The sequence below is a fragment of the Coloeus monedula genome (genome assembly GCF_965178545.1).
Source record: "Coloeus monedula genome assembly, chromosome: 2".
Lineage (NCBI taxonomy): Eukaryota > Metazoa > Chordata > Aves > Passeriformes > Corvidae > Coloeus > Coloeus monedula.
In genome coordinates this window covers 78,774,426-78,796,609 of record NC_138782.1, presented here as the reverse complement: position 1 = coordinate 78,796,609, position 22,184 = coordinate 78,774,426, and the positions used below count along the sequence as shown (strand labels likewise).

The following is a 22,184-nucleotide window of genomic DNA, read 5'->3' as shown; positions in this document are numbered from 1 at the left end:
AAGGTAATTGTTTCGTCTCTCAATTCTTACTCCAGTCAGGGTACCAGCCTCCATAAACAGCTACACCCCACTGAGAATTGCCTGGCTGGCACATAGCATTCAACAATCGTATTCCACAACTTCATTATACTGGAAATTAGAGGAAAGAAAATTCTCATCTACAGACTCTGAGCACACTTGCAACTGTCAGGGGATCTGAAAGGAGTTTATTCACAACTGTTTTCTCTGCTAATGATAGAACAGAAAGTAGCAAACATAAAAAGAAGACAGTGTGCAGAAGTCCAGCTATACGATACTTTACCTGCACCACAATTCACAACTTAGCTGGATGGAAAAGGCTCATTTAATAATAATATAAAAATATTATGGAACTTTCAAGAACAAAGCTCTGTAAGTTTTGTAAGACAGGGAACAGGAAAACAAACTTTTAGCCTATTACAAACTATTTCCACTTCCAGGTGTCGACTGAATCTTTTCATATATCTTCTGTATATTTTCTTTGTCAAGCATGAGGACTAAAATCCTATTGGGAAACTGCTAAAAGCTTCTAAGTTCAAGAGCTAGAATAACTGGTGTAAAAACTGTGTGTGAATGCACAGATTCTTGAGAAGAGTGCAATAACTATGCAAATACCTAACATCCACCCACGTAAGCAAACAAACTTACAGAATTCAGGCATACCTAAACAGTAAATGCAGGAGATTCACAAGGAATGCAAGGAACTGAGAAAAAGCAACTATCCTGACCAAAACCCTGTAAAGCACTTTTGCACCCTTAATGATCAAGACAATTGTGATTACATTTTGTAATTTTGACAATTACAATTAATGAGCATAAACATGCTTTTCTTACCTCATAAGGCAGTTTATCAAAATATCCATTAGTTGGCCATTCCCTGAGGGTAACAATGCTGAACTGTTTATTAAGGGTGTCCATTCCACAGCCAAACTTTTCTTCATCCTCATCTTCATCTATATCATTCATATCAATCATTGAAGTCTTAAGTGAAAGCACAGGTCTCTCTTTCACACCATGTAGTACTACTGCATCCAATTCAGTGTAATAGTCCAGAAGAGAGCTGTTCACTTCCAGTCGGATTAAGTTTGTGGGAAAGTTTATCTGTTTGATACAAGGTGTGAACTGCCGAGCCTGAGGACCATTCACCTTTGTAGGTGCCTCAGACCAAAGTATTTCCCATCTGTGAAAAAAAAAAAGGACACACATACAGTACAGGAATTAAAATCAAAGTTACTAAAGCAATTCCTGAGCAGAGTAAGACAGCAGCATCTTCTGTCAGAAGTATTTAACAGGCAAGAAACATGGCTGAAAAGATGATTTATGAAATCTATGTTTTCCCTAGATTTGATAAATGGATGAATTTAGGGATGAATTCAACAGGACACACTAATTCATGACCTTAGCATATTTTCTCCACATTGTTAAATAACAAAACAAGCTGTAGACTCAATCACTTGTGTTAGTGTTATCTGTGCTCAAGCTTTTCTAACATCTCACAGGTAAGGTAATCAAAACAAATGGATTACTGATGTCTTCACAATGTTAGTGTAAGTACACAAGGAACAGTCTTGCCATGTAACCCAAACAGAGTCATCTGACCTCTCATTTCCTACAAAACAAAGAGAAAAACCCCACTGCTCAGACTCTTTAACATCAAGCCTGTCCAAATTACAGTATTACAAGTCACTTAAAAAAAATTAAATTTTACTTTGCTATCTGTCTAGGCAAGCACAAAGTTCCTTTTAGAAGTCATTCACTGACAAATCAGCAAAGAAAGTAGAATCTTCAAGTCAGTTTTGAAAGGGTCCTTTGCAGAAGACGTCAGAATTTCCAAACTGCCGAACTGAAAAGCCTTTCTCCTCTTTGGTCCAGTGACAGAAGTCCAGGGCATGCACAGAACTACCATATGTAGTTTCACAGACACACCTCAAATCTCCTCCAGTAAGTGACAGGAAAACTTGCTGCCAACTGAGTAATCTGGAAGAACCAAATCTTACATTCCTTAGATCTTCAGCACTCCCAAACCTGCCTAAAGGCCTCAAAACAGAAACATGCTGTTTACATCTGCATGGGTCCTCATTCAGTGAATGGAGATCCCTCTGTCACTGATGCCCATATTTTTCCTCCTTCAAGTCCAGTTAATTCTTAAAGAAAGCCTCCAGCAGTTACTACTGCTATTCCCTTTGACAATATGTTTACCTCAATACTAATCCAGACACTTCCACATGTGCTCCGTCTCCTTCTGATCACCCTAGTCCCAGCTTCAAGGATTTCTCTCAGAGTACTTATCCTGTCACATGAATCTCAGAAGCCCTCTATCTGCTCCTCAGTATCTCAGCATCTTGGCTTTCCCTACTAGATACCACTACTTTGAACTTACAAGTATTGTCCAACACTGGTACCTACTGCAGAACACTTGTGGGGATAAGAGGGGAAATATTAATTAAAAAATAAAATCAATCATGCTTTACTTTCAGAACCAAATGCTTAAACTTTTTCCATCATAACAAAGTAAAACAAATATAGGGATTTTCATTAAAACACTGCACACAGCATAAGTAAGGTTGAGAAGTTTGATATTTGCTAGTAGGAAAATCAAGAAAATTAATCCATATAGGATGAAACTTCCATTTCACAACAGACATTTTCAGGTATGCACAGATAAATTTTCCTATCCTACATCATGCTGCTCTCCAAGTACCTTATAGTAGAATGGGAGACTTGCAGAACTCTCATGTCCAAAGGAGAAAAAAAAGAAGTAATGAACTAAAAACAAACATACAAGACTAGCGAGCACATGGCATATCAAAGTACTAACGTAGGAGAGTGGACAGCTCTAGCCTAAAATTAACAGTTTTCTTAAGAGAGACATAATAGTAAGGAAAGATTTCATTAATTTACAAAATGAATGTCAACTCATGGCAAAGTAACAGCTGTAGTCCCACTGTCACACCCTCTCACATAGGTCGATTCTCTAAGCAAATACTTAATGCTGGCAATGCACATGACCTTCCTTGAACACATCCAGATCACCATCTGACAATTTGCTTAGACACTTCCATATACCCGCTCAAGTATCCTTAGGGAACTCAAGGCTATTTTATCATTAATCTAACACATATTGGACCATCAACTTCTAGCAGAATGTGTCTGTTATTGACTTCTCCTTTTGTACCCTGGAGAGAGGATTATCTAGCAGCAGTAGAGCTCTGGAAAAAAAATAATGCATCTGGAGATCTGGGTTCATCAAATTGCAGTGCAATAACCAACTCCAGCAAGCAGTATCCAGTTTCCAGTCTTTGTAATGAACTAGAGAAACTGGAAGACATGGAGCATGACTTCACAATCTTGTGAAACTCCACATTACATACCAAATGCTGATGAACAACAAAACTGGTGACAATTTTCCACTGTCCCTGTCATACTGTCTACTTTTTATCAACAGCCCACCAAACTAACTTCAAAAGAATTAGCTCTTGGTTTGTCTGGAAAACCTCAAGTCTGCCAGGTTGATTTGATGATGCTCTCTGCTGTGGTGGCACCACACACAAGAACAGACAATAGCAATTGCTCTGTGTCAGGGCTGGTAAATCCTTCCCATGTGTAGGCTTGCTCTTAACCCATAGCTGCAAGTGGAAGTGATCTCCTGCTCTACGATCACCACTGTGATACCTAAATGGGCTGCATGTAATCTGAATGGGAGTGAAGAATTCACAATGGGATCTAAAAAGTCTAAATTTCCAAGAGGCTTCAGCAAGAACATTCTTCTGTTCTGGAACATTCTTTTATTACGGTAATCCATTTAAAAATCCTTCATAAGAAAGGCATTATTGCAGTCAGTCCTGGTTTGGGGATATATATCAAAATCAGTTTCCCTAATAAGGTTGCCTGCCATTTGTTCCAAGCTTACAATGCCCAATAAACTATTTAACCCAAAACAAAGAGAAACTGAATCCTAATAAACCTTTAAAGAAGTCAAAGGATTTCTGTCTGCCCCACATCCCAAGTTAATTAGGTAGCTCTCAAAAAATCAAGTAGAATCAAATGAATGCAGGTTGTACATTATTTGTCCTCCAGTCTTGCAGATATACAGTAACAGCTGATCAAAGATGTCACAATGAGAACACTTTGATAAGAAGGTTTCATCAGCAATGTGCTAGAAAGCCTCAGTATTTCCAACAAGGAGTGCCAGGCAAAGCCTGAATAAGAGTCAGCAATATCTGTATTATTTTCTCTAGTCATTGAAGAAAAAGAGGACGTTAAGTGAGTTTCTCCATTCAGCCTTAATGGACTCAGTTTTCCTATTAAATTTCTGTCTCATGAAGACAGACAGAAACTCAATTTTCTCTGATACTAAAGACTCCATACACCTATGTGGTAAAAAAAAAAAAAAAAAAAAAATCCCATTTCCCTTCCTTCACCACGAAAGAAAATACAGTTTAGTGATTTCTAGGCTGAGAATCGTAAGGTCTGTGTCAAACGAGAGCATATATTTAATGCTTGCTTAATTTTTTTTTGACCTAATGCTGTTGGAAAGGTTTTTAATGGTTAAGATGATGCCTGAGCAGACCTGGTTACTTCTGAAGAAATATATGTAATAAGAGAGAGTCTTTGGAAAAAGGGCTTCTAGGAAAAGTAATCAGATTTCTCTCCAGCAATACAAGATTAAACTTTGCTTGCAATTGCTGAGGTTTCTTGTATTGTCAAATCAAGATAGGTGTAGAAAGTAAAAAAAAAAAACACTACAAGGAATCCAATAAATGCCTTGCCTCAAGACACTAATAGCTGAGTTAAAAGCCAAAAGAAGGGAGAGTTCCAGATAGACGAACAAGGAGAACATAAGGAAGCTCAGAGAATATTTGATGGAAATGCACCTTGATGAAAATGCAACGCCTTTGATGAAAATGCAACTTCTGCAACAATTATTATTATATGCTGCTCTTAGCCAAGCAACTGCACTGCAAAGAGCAAAGATCTGTAGATTACCTACAGGAAAACATCTCCTGCCTGCAAACACACCAGGGATGCTCCAGCACACTAGTTCAACCCAACCTGGAAAGTGTACCACTGACCTCAGCTGGGAACAGAAAACTGGGAAGATCATGAGCATAATTTAAGAATCATTCAGATTAAGCTGATAAGCAGAGTTCATGGCAGTCTAATTATTATGGGAAAATACACAGCAAATTTTAATTTCTACCAAGAGATCAATTCTGAAATACCAGAGACAGCAGACAGGACTCCAAGAATGCTCAGGACACTTAAAACAGCAGAATGGACTTCAAGTAACTGTTCTGTCTACATGAGCTTTTTAGGCATTTCTCAAAAATGACTGTATTCCATGAATCCAGAATTCATTTTTCTATGACGGACATCAGAACAAGAAAAAGCTGCTTGCCTGAAGATGTCAAAACAAGTTTTAAGTAAGGATGCAAATGTCTAGAACTTGCGTGTTACACATAGGTGAGATACAGGCCTGAAGGTTCCTTATCACACTCTAATGTGTTGATGGTATCAGCAGTGTTTTGGGTGTTTTCATCTGAGATTCACAGGGAATAAAAGGTAAAGTGAAAGAACCATCTGAATGCCACTCTCTACAAGAACTCATGATATTTTACATTCAGCACACCGCCTTTCTGGTTTCACTCCCTTTTTTTAAAAGGGGGGATTTTTTTTTTAATCAACATTTTGATCCCTCCTGGCTGCTTAAATACAATAAACTTCCCATTGGAAGGGGCGGGACCATCTTATTTTGTCATCTTCATTAGCCTGACCCTCTTGTTCGTAGCAGCTTCTGCCTCTACATGACTTAAGACTTTCAGAAACAGAAAGAAACTTTGTATACAGCAAACACAGCAAAGCTTGGAAACACTGAGCCACGCTTAATTTTCTAGCAAAATTCTAAACGACATGATTCTAAACAAATTAAATAGAAATAACAGGAATACACAAGGCACAATGGAAATGGTCCCAGACAAATGATCATGGTATCTCACCCGTGAGAAAAAACCTAATCAGTGTCACACTTTATCTGTAGAAAACAAGAAAAAATTAATCACAAGATAATCTCTAATTATTGAAGAAGCAATCATTGCACAGCAGTATGGACATATGCTATGAAATACCACCCCAAGTATAGCCACACATTCCAGACTAGTTAGGAATCTCTGATTTTGAACCTTTGTAAAAGCACATGAATATACAGTGTCACTATGACATATATGACTTAAAAACAACTATCAAATTAAGTTAAAAAAGACCACAACAGGAGAATAGGGACCAATTTTTTCTTTCATGTTCCAAACTTAAAAACCAGAGTTATTTTTATAAACGGAAAGAGTTGAAAAACTTCCGAAAAAATTATTTTTTATTTGGTGACTCCCACTTAAACAAAGACTAACAACAGCTAACTATTAAGAATATCAAAATGTTTTCAAAAGGGCTGACACTGAAGAAGCCATTAGGGAATCACCAAGAGTAAGACTTCTGGGTAAAAAAGGGGGAAAAAAAGGAAAGAAAACATTTTTCTCAACACAGAAGCTAGCTGTATCTTACCCATCAATCTAATACACTGTGAGAAACAAAGAAAACTCTCTTGGTTGGGTTCAGCTCATGCTGAACTATCAGCTGCATTTGTCCCCACCACATGTGTGTAGAGCTCTGCCTCTTCCAATGGCTGAAGCTTGGTGACAACTCAGCATTGTCACCAAACCCTACAAACAGAGAACATGCACTACAGTACAAAATCCCAGGGCCACACTAGTATAATAATCATAACGCAACACAATCAAGAATAGGGATTGATTTCTTCACCATATAAAAACTGAGACTTTATGTTACAGTATTTTCTTAATCTCAGACTATTAATTTTTTCTTGGGTTTTCTGCACTCAGGTAATTCATGCAACAGATCTGTACATGGAATGTTAGTATAGTTTAAGGAATTACCAACACTTCTCACCAGCCAAGGTATGACAGGCACAAATGAAAACCACAAAAGATTTCCATGTGCTGTAGAACAGCAGTTTCTCTGATATTTATGATTTTTAAAAATCGTTTAATGTGGAGAAAAGTGATACAATGCCTTCTGTGTTTAAAGCAGCAAAAGATATGAGGACAGAGGATCCTCCAATTGCTGGATGCCAGTTAAACCATAACGAAAAAAACTTTCAAACTAACTGCTGTGTTCTAAGCATTAGGATTACTTAGAAACAATTACATGCCCTCTGAGAAGTAAATGCTTATTCCCATTCCATGAAGATCTGACCCCACCTCTAAAGACACTCTGAATAAAGCTCACCAGCATCATACAAAGCTGTGACAGCAGTACTCAGTGCACCAGCAACAAAGGAACATGACCAAAGACCATTTTCTGAAAACCTGCATGAGTTGTACTTTCATGCAACTGAAGCATAAAGTAATATATTGACCAAATATGTGGATGTTAGCCATTTTTTAACAAGAATACATAAAATTCTCTTCAGCAAGAACTGTGATACACTAGCTCCTTACAGAGACTCTTGTAGCCTAGAAGTTTTTGCACACAGCAAAGTTTTGAATGAGCGGTTTTAAATACTAGCCAAAGAAAAAAAGATATTACCTAGTTGGAAGTACATACATAACATAACATAACATTTAAGCAAGTCTGAACAGACTTTTTCCTCTTAACAGTTCTGCCTTCACTGTTAGTTTGGCCTTCTTTGTATATCAAAAGTAAGAACTGGTGAAAAAGAACTTTGCTAACGACCTGCCCTTTCTACACCGGTGTTCAGAAACAGATACAGCTGATAAAACAAAGCAGCACTGAAAGGTTTCTTTGGTAATAAGGTGATTTAAAACCAAGTATCAAAATAGTCAGAAGAGGAAAACAAGGTTCTAAGTGTCTTTTGAGTAAGTAGGTCATGGCCTTTTTTAACAGAAGAAAATAGCATGGCAGTGCTTCAAGACCAAAACATCAGTTAAACAAGGAATCACCTGAGATTATAGCAGCATTTCATCTTCAAAAAAAGAATTCTTAGCTGGTATCTCAGAGAATTTTTGCAAGTCAAAACAAGAGACCATGAACAAAAGCAGAAAAGAGACTGCACTCCTGCAACTCTTCCTATTCCCCTCATAAAGGTGAGCAAATGAACAGAGAAAAAATATTGTGTACCTCATGTGGAGAAAGGCTTCCTACATCTTCCCTTCAAGACACCATACATAAGACATTTGCCTCCTTTAGAAGAAAGGAGACAAACCAAATGTGCAGCTCTTAACAGACAAGTCTTGCTGAGGAAAGGTAAGCCAACAGAAAAAAAAAACCAGGTCGCTCTAACACTTTTCTAGCATCAAGCCTAAGAAGTACTGAAGAGGCAGCACAGACAACTGTTTCCAAGGATGCCTGAGACAACCTTTTTCTAACCAGAAATGCTGTTAACCTATGTAGGCAGGACAGAAGGGATTCTTGACTACAAATCAAAAAGCCATATCCTACAGAAACTTAATCTTCTCTTAAGAAGGGCATCTGAGCTTTCACTCAGACCACACCCCAAGAGAAGTCATAAAGCACATACCCCGAAGTTTTATATTCGTATTTTCACTTCATCTCCTTTTAACTCTCTGAACAACTCTTTTTGTGCACCTATTTAAATAGGTCCTTCAGTTAACATGTCTTGACCTTTGCTCCATTCTGTGCTCCATCATAAAGAAGTAAAATCTATATCATAAAATAAAAAAGAAAAATGAAAGTTCACAGAGTAATTGCCCAAAAGTCAATTCACATTAGGTTTTGAATTTAAAAGTCTTAAAGCTGCCTTCACCACATACCATTCTGTAAATAAGTTCTGTATTACAGCGCCAAACACTCTCATACTGCTAAAGTTAGGTGGCCTATCATTATTACTTTGACCTATCACTGTTCCTTGAATTTGGATATTTACTTTAGAGCTATATAACATATTCTCATTTGACCTGTAAAACAAGCAACTGCACTGAACCACAGTAGATGACAGAATCATACAAAATATATTAGTCGGGAATTTTGAAAATAAACCATGACACCTGATTTTCCAAGGGTTTTTGAATGAACATCAACGGCCTAGTATTAGGAAGAAAGGGATACTAAGTTAGACTCAAAAATATACTTTTTAGCTGCATCTGTAAAAGGTAAGTCTGGAAAAAAAAAATCACCCAACATCCATACTAGCACTGTTTATACCACCAAGGTGTGTATATCATAGCAATATAGTATTTGTTCGCATACTAATTTTTGCAGGATACATTTTGTTAAGTATTTCTTCTATCAGCTCTGCCTTCCTTTATATCTTTGGTATCATTTAATCTCTTTTTGATATGGAATGCTTCAGTTGCATACACTGGCAGTTTTTCCCAGTTTTCCCCACCATGTGCTTTGACCTGTTCTCTTTCTCCTTCCATTTCTATTTCCTCACCTCCTCACTAAGAGCTTCGTACCTCATACACAGTGTTTTTCTTTACTATCTTACCATTCCCCAGGTTACCACACTCCTGACCCTGCAACTGGAATTTCATCAAGACTTCCTAGCATAAGTAAAACCAAGAGCATCAAATCTGCTTCTTTTAGCTGAAGTGAGTGTAAAAAGAAAGTGCAGCTCACACCCTTTGATCAGACCAAAAATAAAGATCAGACAAATGGCACCTTTTGTCTGAGTGTTCTGTGCCTCTGGTTTCAGCTTCATTTCCATACGAATAGTTACAGTGCCTGATTGTACTATACATGCAACCTAAAGCATGCAGAGAAGAGTCTATGGCTACTTGAAGCAGGATGATACAGCAACCATAAATCCTCAGCCTCTTTTACACAATTTCCTCTTCGTACTGGAGGAAGAGCTCAGACCTACCATTTCAAAAGTAGTGCTTTATACAGACATAGTAATTACTGCCCATAAAAATTCCAACACCAAAACTATCATTACACAAATTAAATTTGACATTAGGGGATGCATTAATTCCTACAAAACATCCACATCTCTGAAGTTGCTATCAAAACGAGCCACCACAGTTTTAAAAACATGAAAAAATAAAGACAATTTTAGTGGGTCAGATACAAAACTATGATAAATACTAGGAAGTAAGGTTCACTAAACAGCCCTATTTGTGGCATTTAACATCTTACAGGAAAGCATAAAGGAGAAAAAAATTACCTTACTTCAGCTGGTGGATTTTGTGAGTAGGGATTTGCAGAGCATGCCAAAATCCTGACTACAGCTCCAGGATGATAGGTTTCCAGAATGTGCACTGCAGTGGGATAAACTGGTTCTTCAAAAGCAAGTTCCACATAGTCTTGGCTACAGAAGGTGGACGGTGTCCTCTTGAAAGGCAGCCGAGCGCTTGGGCAACGATCCCACCAGGTCCCATAAGTTCGAAAGACAGCAGTCTGGGTAAAGTCACCAGAACTAGGGTACACGTTGGGAATACCTGCTAAATTCCACATGGTATACGACATGCTGTTTTCACTGCCATAGTGAGAGCTGAAATCCAACACTTCTTTGGCATACTGAACTATTTCAACATTGATAGGTAAGGCTCGGGTGTTCGATTCGATAGCCCTCCGACTGTTCATTTCTCCTCTCGTCGCTGTCCTAGCTCGGCGCCGAAGGCACATGTAGTAAAACATGCTCAGAACTGTTAACATGGGAAACACTGGTGACATCTAGATAGGACTTAGGAAGACGTAAAAAGTGAGGAGTCCTTTATAAGGTGCATTAACTGCCTGTGGTGTTTTGAAAAAGAGCTGATAAAACAGAATGAATAAACACAGATGAGAAGATACAGCATTCTTAGAAAGCAAATTGTGCACTTTAAAATATCCTCTTAAACAAAGTACTGCTACTAAAATATTAATAAATTATTGTATTTTATTGTAAGACAATTGTTTAGTTGGAAGCTACTAAGCATGGCTTCCCACTTACTTTTTACCTTACTTCCCCTTTATTTTTTGTTTAAAAAAAGAGAAGACTATGAAGAAATATTAGCCAAAACCAGCCCTCAAGCAACAAAAAAACTAATGGTCAAAATAAGCATTATCTTCAGAGATTTATTAAGAGAAAAAAAAATTGCACTGACTCAGGGAAATGAATTCAAGTATGAAATGAAATTTGGCTCTCGCTGTAAACAACTTTGAAAGCATATCTGAAGATACACCTTCCCATTGTGAAGATACAGCTTCTTAAAACCGTTGTAAATGGTTTTACTTTCTTAAAATAACATTGTAAATGGTTTTAAGAGTGAAAAGAATGAGCTTTCGGAGTGTTAATCTAAAACCAGTGGTTCCTCTATGAGAGTGCTAATTTGAAACAGAGTTACAAAAATACCGCCTTTACCTTTTGAAGTCGTCCATGACAGCACACACACTGACAGAAGGGTCACCAGCCTCCTGAAGGATGCTCCAAATTCACTAACAACATCATCTTCCTTTAAACCATGCCACAAACGAGGTCTTCAAAAGAGTCCTGGCATCAGAAGTCCCCACAGAAAGCATTTTAATTCTGAACAAGAGAAAATATTTTCACTGAAGTAACAAGTCAGTTAAACACAAAATGTACTAGACCTGCATACCTAAAAAACCCAAGACAAAATATACTATTTATTAAGGATATCTTTGTGTTTCACACAGCCTACACCAACACAAGTAAAACAATCAAATAAGCAGGTTTAACAGTTAGAAAAAGCTAAATTAAAGCTAAGTTACTTTACTAAAGTTTTCTATTTACAACAGTGAAGAAACATTTATAGCTGAATGTTCTCTACAGGACACAGGAGGGCTGTATCATATTCCCTACTAATAAAGATCCTCTTACATATGCTTGTCCCATATTGAGCAGCTGCTCCATACCTGTGTGATGTAAACTGTGAGTTTTACCAACACACAACAAAATGTGGAGCATATTCTCCAATTTCCGCTGGCACTACAACACACTTGGGCTATGAATTCACATCCTCCAGCACCACAAACTGTTCCTGACAAAGTAGCCTTCTCATTAACTTGTCCATCAGCTTTACTAGGAGAGAATAAGGAGTAATGCCTGTAACCCGTCAGAGACCAAAACAGGGATGACTAAGAATGTCTCAAAATAGAATAAACGTTTCTTCAACAGCCCGTGCTGGAGTTGCTGCTTAGTTTACCACAGGATACACACTGTGGTAATCTCTGAATCAACAGATGTGACCCTTCTATTGCAGAAGACACCTCAAGTAACAACTAACACAATGTCTCACACTTCTAGGCAGACAAACCACGTATTTAATGTTTGCAGTGGGTACAAGTGAGACCCTATTATAGCATTTTTGGAAGCATAAAGTAAAGTAGGGTAACTAATTAAACAAATTTAAACTTTTTAAAGTCTCTACACAAATCCACAGTGTATGATTTTTGGGTCAGTCACTTGCTCCCATATTCACAAACACACATATGTACAAACAGCTCTCTTTCACCACAACGTTTTCAGCAAGAAGGCACTTGTGGTAACAGATAAGGACAGGCTGCACTATTTGCCCCTCTTATCAAGACAGAAAGAAAGTTTACTAATGAGGCGCTCAATTCTCACTTTCTTGCCTCTTCTATTATTGGCTTTTTGTTTAGTTTCACATGTTGATGCAGCTGTCAACAACGTGAATTACTCCTGATACTCAGTGCAGAAGGGAATATGCTGGATTTACTACCAGATCCCCTAGAATGCCAACAACCAGTAATGTCACATTTCCCCCAAACAACCTGAGCCACCTTTTAGAAAGGACACTGGTAAAAAACATAGCACAACCCTGAACCTCTCCTGAAAATAAAAAAAAAAAAAAAATAAAAGAAACAACTCCAGTCTGAAAATCGTTATTTTATTTTTTCAAAGCAGAGATGCTACAAGATGTAAGTAAAGATTACAAATACATTCTCCTTCTGGATTTTTCCCCTCTTAGAAAGAAGGATCTATTTAAAGAATATGCCAACAGACATTAAACTTCAACAAATGTACTGCTATCAAGCCCTGGAATCATGGGTAGATCAGCATATACACCACCTGCAAACTCAAAATTTTACTGATTAACATGATTTGAAGCCTGCTCCATGGAAATTATGGCTTTACAGACCTCAGTTTTAAGAATCATTCAGCTGTGGTACTTCAAGATGAGGTGGGAACCACTTATCTCACATATACAACCTACACAACTTCACATCTGCACTGCAAAGTCCAGGTTTCCTCTGGCCACTGCAGCTCTTGTGGTGCTGCTGTAAAACCCAGCAGTGCTCCTTATCTAAGCTTGTCCAAGACCAGCAAAACCATCCAGCGGTTCAGAGCTGTACATCAGGTAGCTGGCCAGTTTAAGCCAGGTCTAACAGAGGAAATAACCTGAAATCATGCTGAAGATTTTCCATTAGCAGTAATGTTAATTTGGGTCATTCTCCCTCTAGCAACTTGACGATTTCACAAAACCTGTAAAAATTTCATATCCTTTACACTGACACAATTTTGTCAATTTTGGCTGGCATTGGTCAACAGGGTCAAAAGTAAGTAAGCAGGCACAGAAAGCTTTCATGAAAACATATTAGTCTAAACAATACAAGTGGAGGCAAATTAGTTTTAAAGAGTTCAGAACAATATCGGATTTAGTAGTTTATTACAAGTAAGACAAAACAGAAAACTATTATAAAAGAAGGATTAAATAAGCGTTAGGACTACAATACAAATAGGAATTCTTCTTCTGGCATTTAAAAAGAATTGTGTGGAGTTAAAAGACGAATGAAAAATTGCTCCAGAGGTTAAAGGATAATAAGCTAGTGTAAGAATTACATTAAATACAGATCAGTAGGGCCAGATGATACAAAGAGATTTTTTCAGGAACTACCAGAAGTCAAGCTGATTTCTAATTAAGAGGATTTAACTTTGCAAAAAAAATTAAAACTGCAGACTCAGGTCTATGCAAAGTATCGAGATAAACAGGTCTGGAGTTCACGTACATAAGTTTATGTCAAAAAGTCCCCCCTGCCTCAAACTGCTTGATTATTTTTAAAAGATACACTTAGGCCGATGCAACTACGCCTTTCAATCTCTGGCTGTGTCTTTGGCCTGTTGTATATTATTAATTTTTTTTTGTACAGGCATAATAATGCCAAAGTAAAGCCTAATAAAGGTTTCTTATAAGTGTGTCTTTTTATCCTCCTCCCAAGCAGCAGCCTTCTACATCTTTTCTTTCTTTCATATCATGATTTTTTCTGTCTATTCCATTAAATGGACTGAAATTGTGCTATTAAATACCAGAACCTTCAGCAGCCACCAGAGACTAGCACAGAAGGTACCAACAATTTGGTTAGAAACAAAAACCAATATGCTATGAACACACAGTGACATTGTGAGCTATTATCCTGTGCCTACGTGTCCATCTTGCATTTGAGGCTGGATCCAATTCCCAGCCTCTCTCTGGGGCTGCATGAGCCCTGTCCTCCCATCCCGTGCACCACGCAGCCCATCCCTCTCTGCTTCACAGCCACCTTTCCAGCCAGCACTGCTGGAGGGCCAGACAGATGAGCCTTGGGGCTTGCCCAGCCAGACATGAAACACTCCTGCAAGCAAGTGTAGTTTTCAGTCTGTTCTTCTCCCCAAACCAACACATGAAGTCAGTGCTGGCTTGAGGGGGGAGAAAGAGTGCACAGGCCCCAAGTCAGACCGGCTCAGAGGACTACCAAAATGTTATCTCTACTTTTACAAGTTAGACAAAACTCCAGGAAACCACCTGGGACTAGACCTGGAATAAAATTTTTTTAAGAGATATTTTCTTTCAAAATACATTAGAGTCCAGCATATTATTTACAGACTATTATTTAATTGACTATTTCAATTATATGGGCAAACTCCCTTTCTCTATTCCAAATAACCCTTCTTCTCTTTGTGCTATACATACAGAAAGGCTTCTAAGACTGTAATTCACTATTTCCTTCTTCCAAGCACAGCAAACCTTGATAAAGTAAAATGTCTTACAGTTTCTGTAGAGATTTCAAGGGAAAACACACTAATTAAGTTAAAGCATTCAAAAGCACTAGATCTCTTCAGTCTATTTTGCCTCTTTTTACAAGGAGTTTTTGTATACAAATCTACTTTCCAGCTTTGAAGCAACCTATCCAATTAATGATTATTGTACTTGAAAAAACAGCATGAAGCTGAGTCAGGGCAGGTTTAAGCTGGATATGAGGAAAATGTTTTTCACCCAGAGGGTGGCTGGGCACTGGAACAGGCTCCCCAGAGAAGTGGTGACAGCACCAATCCTGAGTTCAAGAAGCATTTGCACAATGCTCTCAGGCACATGGTGTGATTGTTGAAGTGTCCTGTGCAGGGCCAGGAGTTGAATCGTATGATCCCGAAGGGTCCCTTCCAACTCAGGATATTCTATGATTCTATTTATTCATTTTGGTTGTTTTGGCAAATGCAACTCCTCAATAATCACAATTTTATCCCATACAAGCAGAAACAGGACAGAGTTATTCACCAACCAGACTGCTGAGAAAAGGTGGGAAATACACAGAAAAATACTTGAGATTTCAAGGGGCTGTGAAATGAAGGATGTGTGTGAAAACATAACAAGTAACAGATACTAGATTTAGAAAAAAAAAAAAAAAAAAGAAATATGGCACATTTCATCCTTGAGCCATCCCTGGAAAAGCACATGATAGGCAAGAGTTTGTACTATTTCAAGAGAAGCAAATGTTGTACATGCAAGTCATGCATTCACCAGGTTTGATTTTTAAAGCCAGTGAAGTAATAATTCCTGTTTACACCAGCTTGGCTAATCTCACATTTGGGAGCACTGAGCAGGGTTTTCTTTCATTTGAGTATAAAAGAAACAGAAACCTTGACAAATTACAAAGAACGTATAAATGACAAAAACAATGGACTGTCCTATCTCTCAAGAAAGATTAATGCAATTTAATATGTGTGTCTTAGATAAAAGATGGTAAATGGGAAACCTCTTAATTATCTTTGTACATGAATGCACAGAGGGAATACTGGATCCTTACATTACAGTCTAAAACAGAGTACTTTTACCACAGGTTAGCAACTCTTGCTGTTAATTACCTAGATTATACCAACATCTACACTCAACTTGTTGAAACTAGAAACTATTATTAATTAGAAATTAATAAGATCTTACAGTATACTTTAAACTCAGACCTCATTTGCTGTATTTCTTCCCATAATATATTCTGGCACTAAAATGAGTCATTTTATACATTTCTAACTTATAATTTTACTGTTTGAAAAAAAATTGGCATATATGGCAATTTTATCTATCTAAAATCTTGTGTTGCCTTCATGAGCACCAAAACATGCAAAATCCAAGAATTTCAGACTACTTGACTGACTGCCTTCCTGCCAGGACCAGACTCATCATGTGGTTTACCACTGAGATATAATGGAGACAAAAGTTACTTTGGCATCTATTACACATTCCAAGTGGCCACCCTGTCTTATGGAGGCAGCTTTCCCAGACAAAAGAAATTGTTTCTCAACATGGGTAAATCATCAGGTAGCCCCTTCTATTCAAAGTCTGAAGTTACCAGCACTAAACCACTTCATTCTGACCAACTACTCTTCCAGCTGTGGTGAAACTCTCCTCTTCATGTCAAAAATAATTTTTTTAATTCACCATACTACTTTTAAAAAGGAATTTGCATGCATTTGTCTTACTTGTCTTTTCACTTTTCTCTTGAGATATCATACTGCCTCTCCATGCAGGCATACTCTGTACAGCATTTACTTGCTGGTCAGCTGCTTCCTCAGTGCACTGATCGCAGCCACTAGGCCATGTAGTTGTTACTGTCCACTGTCACAGAATCACTGAATCAACTGGGTTGGAAAAGGCCTCTGAGATAATCAAGTCCAACCTAGGACCTAAAACCACCATGTCATCTAGACCATGGCACTAAGTGCCATGTTTCCTTAAACACCTCCAAGGACAGTGACACCATCACCTCCCCGGGCAGCCCATTCCAATGTCTAATCACCCCTTCTGTGAAGAAATTCTTCCTCATGGCCAACCAAAATATTCCCTGGCACAACTTAAGACTGTGTTCTCTCATCCTAATCATGCCCATTCACATCCAACTGGTGTCCATTTGTCGGACTACACTGGTTGCAAATAACAGTCCACAAGAAGTGAAGCACCCCAAAGTACACACCCAAAAAATAAAAATAAAATAAAATAAAATAAAATAAAATAAAATAAAATAAAATAAAATAAAATCGCTAGTTCAACTCCTATCCTGCTTTCTGTTGTGTTGTGATCGGGCAACTGGGTGAAGCCGTGTAAGTGTGTAACACCGCAGGGACAGAGCAGCGGCGGAGGACCCGCAGGAGAGAGAAGCACAACCCGTGCCCAGCCCTGCCCGCTTTGTCTGGTCCCAGCACTGTTTCCCCTCCCTGCTCCATCCCATCCCTACCACTTCCCACTCCCTGGGCGCCCGCGCTCTCTACCGACAGGGGCAGTTCCTCTCCCCGGGGGCAGTTCCCGCCGAGGCCCAGGGGCAGCGGCGAGCAGAGACAGGCAGGACTGCCCAGCGCCGCCGCTGCCTTCCGCGTCCCTTCCCCGACAGCACCACCAGCCCAGCCGGGCCCGGCCCGGCCCCGCAGCCTCCCACGGGCGGGCGGGCGGGCGGACGGGGAGCGCACACCCGCGGCCGCCCGCACCGGCCGCCCAGGGCCGGCCCCGCACCGGGGCTGCTTCAGGGCCCGGCGCTGCGGCCCCCCCGCGCCCGCCCGGCGCCGCCGCCGCCGGAGCCGCCACCCTACCCCGTCCGGAGGGCGGAGCCGCCCGGGCCGCCGGAGCCGCCGCCGCGCCGGGCGCCGCCGGAAGCGCCGCGCACGGAGGGCGGCGGGGGCGGGAACCGGGGGAAGCGGCGCGGCGGGGGCGGGGCCGCCGGCTGCGCCTGCCCGAGCCCCGGCGCGGGGCGGGCCCGCGCGGTCCCGGCGGACGGCGGGCGCGGCGGGTTTGTTGTGGGATAGCAGAATCATGGAATTATATGGGTTGGAAGGGCCCTTAAAGATCATCTAGCCCCGACCCCACTGCCATGGGTAGGCAAGTTGGTCAAAGCTCCATCCAGCCTGGCCTTGAACAATGGCAGGGAAGGGGCGTCCACGATTTCTCTGGGTGATCTGTTCCTGTGTCTTACCATCCTCATGGTTAAGAGTTTCTTCCTAATGTCTAACATAAGTTTCCCCTCTTTCAGTTTGTACCCATTACTTCTTGTCCTATCACTACGGTTCGTGATGCAGAGTCCCTCTCCAGCTTCCCAGTAGACCCCTTCAGATACTGGAAGGTTGCCATGAGGTGTCCACACCGCCTTCTCTGGTCCGTGCCGAACAGCCCCAACTTGCTCAGCATTCGTAGGGGAGGTGCTCTAGCCTGGACTTGCACCAATACTTTCATGTTCTCCTTACGCTGGGGACACCAGAACTGTCCACAGAACTCCAGGTGGGATCTCATGAGAGCAGAGTAGAGGGGAAGAATCACCTCCCTCGCTCTGCTGGCCACACTGCTTTTGATGCAGCCCAGGACTCCATTGGTTTTCTGGGTTGTGAGAGCACATTGCCAGCTCATGTTGAGTTTTTCATCAGCCATCACACCCAGGTCTTTCTCCACAGTGTGGTTCTGTCTCTTCTCCACCCACCATGTAGGTGTGTCCCTACAATTTGTGGATTGCCACAATCCAGGTGCAGGACCTTGCACTTGAGTCCATTGATCTTCATGAGGTTCACAGAGGCCCACCTCTCAAGCATGTCAGGGTCCCTCTGGATGACATCCCTTCCCTCCAGGGTTATTGCTGTGTTGTGGTTTGCGACTCAGGCCTGCTCTGCCTTGTGTCATGTGGCCTCTGCAGATACAAAGGCTGCGGTGAGGTGGGTGCCATGAGCCCACCTGCCCGTGACGAGCCCCAGTTTGGGTTGTCCCAGCGCTTTTTACCAGGCAGCATGTAAGTCTTGCCCCAGCCTCAGCCCGATCGGGTTATGCTTTCAAAGTCAAGTTTGAGTCCCAAGCATGTCATAAGGGCAGCCCTGTTTTTAAGTGATCTTAATGCTTGCTCCAGCATACTGCAGTGCCTCTTGGGTTCTTACCTGGCATATTGCAAAGGAAGTGTCATGGTTTGTGTCCATATAATTTAATTTGGTACGTGTGTTCAAGCACTTGTGTTTTCTCTCCCAAACACCCCTTCCAGTCAGAGCTTTGGCAATGACTGCCAAAATTGCTGGTACTACATCTGGTCTCCTCAGGTCTCCAGCAATGCTTTGTGTTAGATGGTACCTGGGATCGTTCAGTTACAGTAGAAAATGGAGTTGCTGACTTGTATTAGGTGGTCAAATACAAATCTAAAAACCCAGAAAATATGCAAATGCTTGCTATCTAAGGTGCTTTTTGTATAATGCTTTAATATAAATTCTATGCATTTATAATAAATTGCAGATATAGAAATCTTTAAGTTTAGTATAGAGTACATCTCGGTTGCTAACTGCAGCGGCAGACAAGCCACCACACAACCCTGCTTTCCACAGGAGACATGCCAGGATGACCAGCTTATGGGTGATTCATACGCCTGCATGCACCTGTGTGCACACATGCAGAAATGCACATATATACACACATGTTTTATGTGCCTCAGACACCACTGTACTATTTTAAAATAACAATTTGAGCCCCAAATTTTAAGGCACTGCTTCTATGGAAGAGGAAGCTAGACTCTTCAGGTTTCAGTGACAGCAGTGTAAAGAGCCTTTTGGCATCATTTATCCTCACCTCAGTCCTGCAATTGGATGCAAGCTACTAGAGTATTTATAAAGGTGCTTTCAATAACCACCTTCCCAGGAAGTGTCCAGCTCAAAGTTTGAATTTTCAATACAAAATTAAATTGGAAACAAGACTATGAATAAGTTTGATGAGTCAGAAAATAGGTTAGGCATGAAGATGAATTTTTGTAGTTTATTTTGTTTTCATTTTAGGTTTTATACCTCTCATGCTATCCTCCCTTTTCAAATTAAATGAAGAGAGAGGGAATACTTGGAAGACACAATTTATCTAACCCATTTAAGACTTCTATATTAGCATTCAATCTATCACCTAAGAACAGGAACCCAAAAGTTTCTATTTCTGTCTATTGTCTGCTATAAAGAGAAAGGAGGAGACAATACATTTGTACAGAGGTCTATGTTTGGCCAAATCATTCCTATCCTGTGTTTATTTTAATACTGTATGGAGGTTGAATTCTGTATCAGTGCAAAAGGTAGATGGATAAGAAAAGTTTTTCCTCACAGTCCATCCATCTGCCAGCTCACAGAGTCTGGAACAGATTGCTTTTAAAATTACCATTGTCAAAGTTCGATGTTTGCTCTAGTCTGCTGGGCTTATTCTGTAAATCGTGGGAAGACATGGATACCTCCAGGTGATCCAGAAAATCCCATTCACTCCTATGGTAGGTGTCTAAGGGCACGAAAGGTGTCACTGGAGTACATCTCTCTTCACTTAGAACAGACCATCCTCAAGCTTTCAGACAGCAAATAGGATGTGCTGTGTGAACACATCCTTAACAAGCTAGAGAAATTACAAAACCAACGCCATCATTATTCACAGAGGCTGCCCAATGGCATTTGTATTTTAAAACTGCAGAGAGACTAGTATTTATTGAAGGGGATAGCGGACATTGGGTGACAGTGTCCTTTTTGTCTAGGCTGCTGTCTCAAAGTCACGCTATGTGCATTCAATATGTGCTCTAAATTACTGTCAAATTGTCATTCCACAGCCTTTGCAAAAATCAATTGATGATCTGTTTTTATTCAACAGTTATCCACATCTGGAGCCGACAGATAATTTCCAGTGAGCTATGGCACATGAACACTTTATACATATTTCTGTATCCACATCAGCAGTAAAATTAGGCATAGAATATGTCCCAGAAATAGTCCACTGTGTTGAAAGGAAATACACTGGTAGAGCAGTACAGGAAACCTTCTATTTGTAAAATAAGAAAGAAACTTGGCTTCTGCGTGTTAATCAAACTTTGTAATCACGAAATTCATGTCTTAATCACATCCTGCTTCTCCTTCAGGTTTTGTTCATTATTATAAGCAGTGGTATGTCTTGCTCATGAGGGGAAATCTTACTGCAGGCAATAGGAATATTGTTATTTCAAAAATAGGTATAGAGCATGGAAAGGCCATGTGAGTGGCATGGATAAATGAGAGTAAGTTATGTCTGTGTCTATACCAAAGGCACATAAGGGAGTGATATGGCAGGTGATATTTCAATTACTTTTGACTTCCAAGACAGGTCACTAGGTCTTGGGTTCACAGTCAGGTACTTTAACTCATCCCAAGGCACCATTGCTACAACCGATGAAAATGTCAAGAGGGAAACTTTCCACAGGAGGAGGTAAAGATCCCACACATCAGCTATTGGCTGTTGGAGGTCCAAGGCTCATTTATATTCTGCACTCACAAAAGATGTCCAGATCCAGTTTACCAGGCAAAGTGATTGTTGAAAAGGTATATGTAGCAAAGGGATTTATAGTGAGGACAAAGGATCTCCTGATGAAGCAGTGAGGCTTACCTGAGCCTTGTGTAAAGCCATAGGAGACAGCTCCTACTGAAAATAAGATAACACTTTAGTTAAGTTTGCAAACAAAGGAGGCTTGTGTTGCTATTTCTAACTTATCGTTTGAGAAAATGTTTTGTAAGTAAACAATTCATGCAGGAAACTAGCTGACTTTTAAGTCACCAGGTCCTGTTCCCAGCAGGAAACTAATCTGAATTTTATTACCACTTTGCAAATCTTTGTATGTTAAAGTGTTAAATTGAACCCTAAAAATAATGAAATTATTTTAATCAGTGAGTTATTTTTAATACAACAAACTTAGCCAACTGCTAACTGCAAAGCAGCTCTGAGTGCGTATGCATAACACCATTGCCACTGGTGTGAGTTGTTCTTTCTGGCTTCCTCTGCATCCCAGGATATTAACCCAGCATGGAAAACATCTCACTGCCTTTTGGACCGGCATTACTGCTTTTTGATATGTGAAATTACATATGTTCTTTGAAATGGAAGAGAAAGTATACTAAGTCAATGAGACTGAGTAAGTTTGTAGGTGTTTCCATGAGCCAGGCCTAACAATTCTTTGGCTTT

General features: G+C 40.1%; 1 protein-coding gene across 2 annotated transcripts in view; it reads right to left on the bottom strand.

Annotated features, from left to right (window-relative positions):
* FBXL4 (F-box and leucine rich repeat protein 4) overlaps window positions 1-17,889 on the bottom strand; it is a 63,768-nt gene extending 45,879 nt beyond the window's left edge. The window contains exons 1-4 of one of the 2 annotated variants that reach the window (XM_082303228.1): window positions 17,807-17,889; window positions 11,357-11,521; window positions 10,178-10,767; window positions 853-1,198 (exon numbers count right to left, since the gene is read on the bottom strand). In XM_082303228.1, coding sequence (XP_082159354.1) covers window positions 853-1,198; window positions 10,178-10,686 — 855 coding nt within the window. In that variant the 5' untranslated portion in view covers window positions 10,687-10,767; window positions 11,357-11,521; window positions 17,807-17,889. Of the gene's footprint in view, window positions 1-852; window positions 1,199-10,177; window positions 10,768-11,356; window positions 11,522-17,491; window positions 17,595-17,806 lie in introns of those variants that run through there. The other variant, XM_082303229.1, reaches the window with a different exon arrangement.
* Window positions 17,890-22,184: the final 4,295 nt, after the last annotated feature.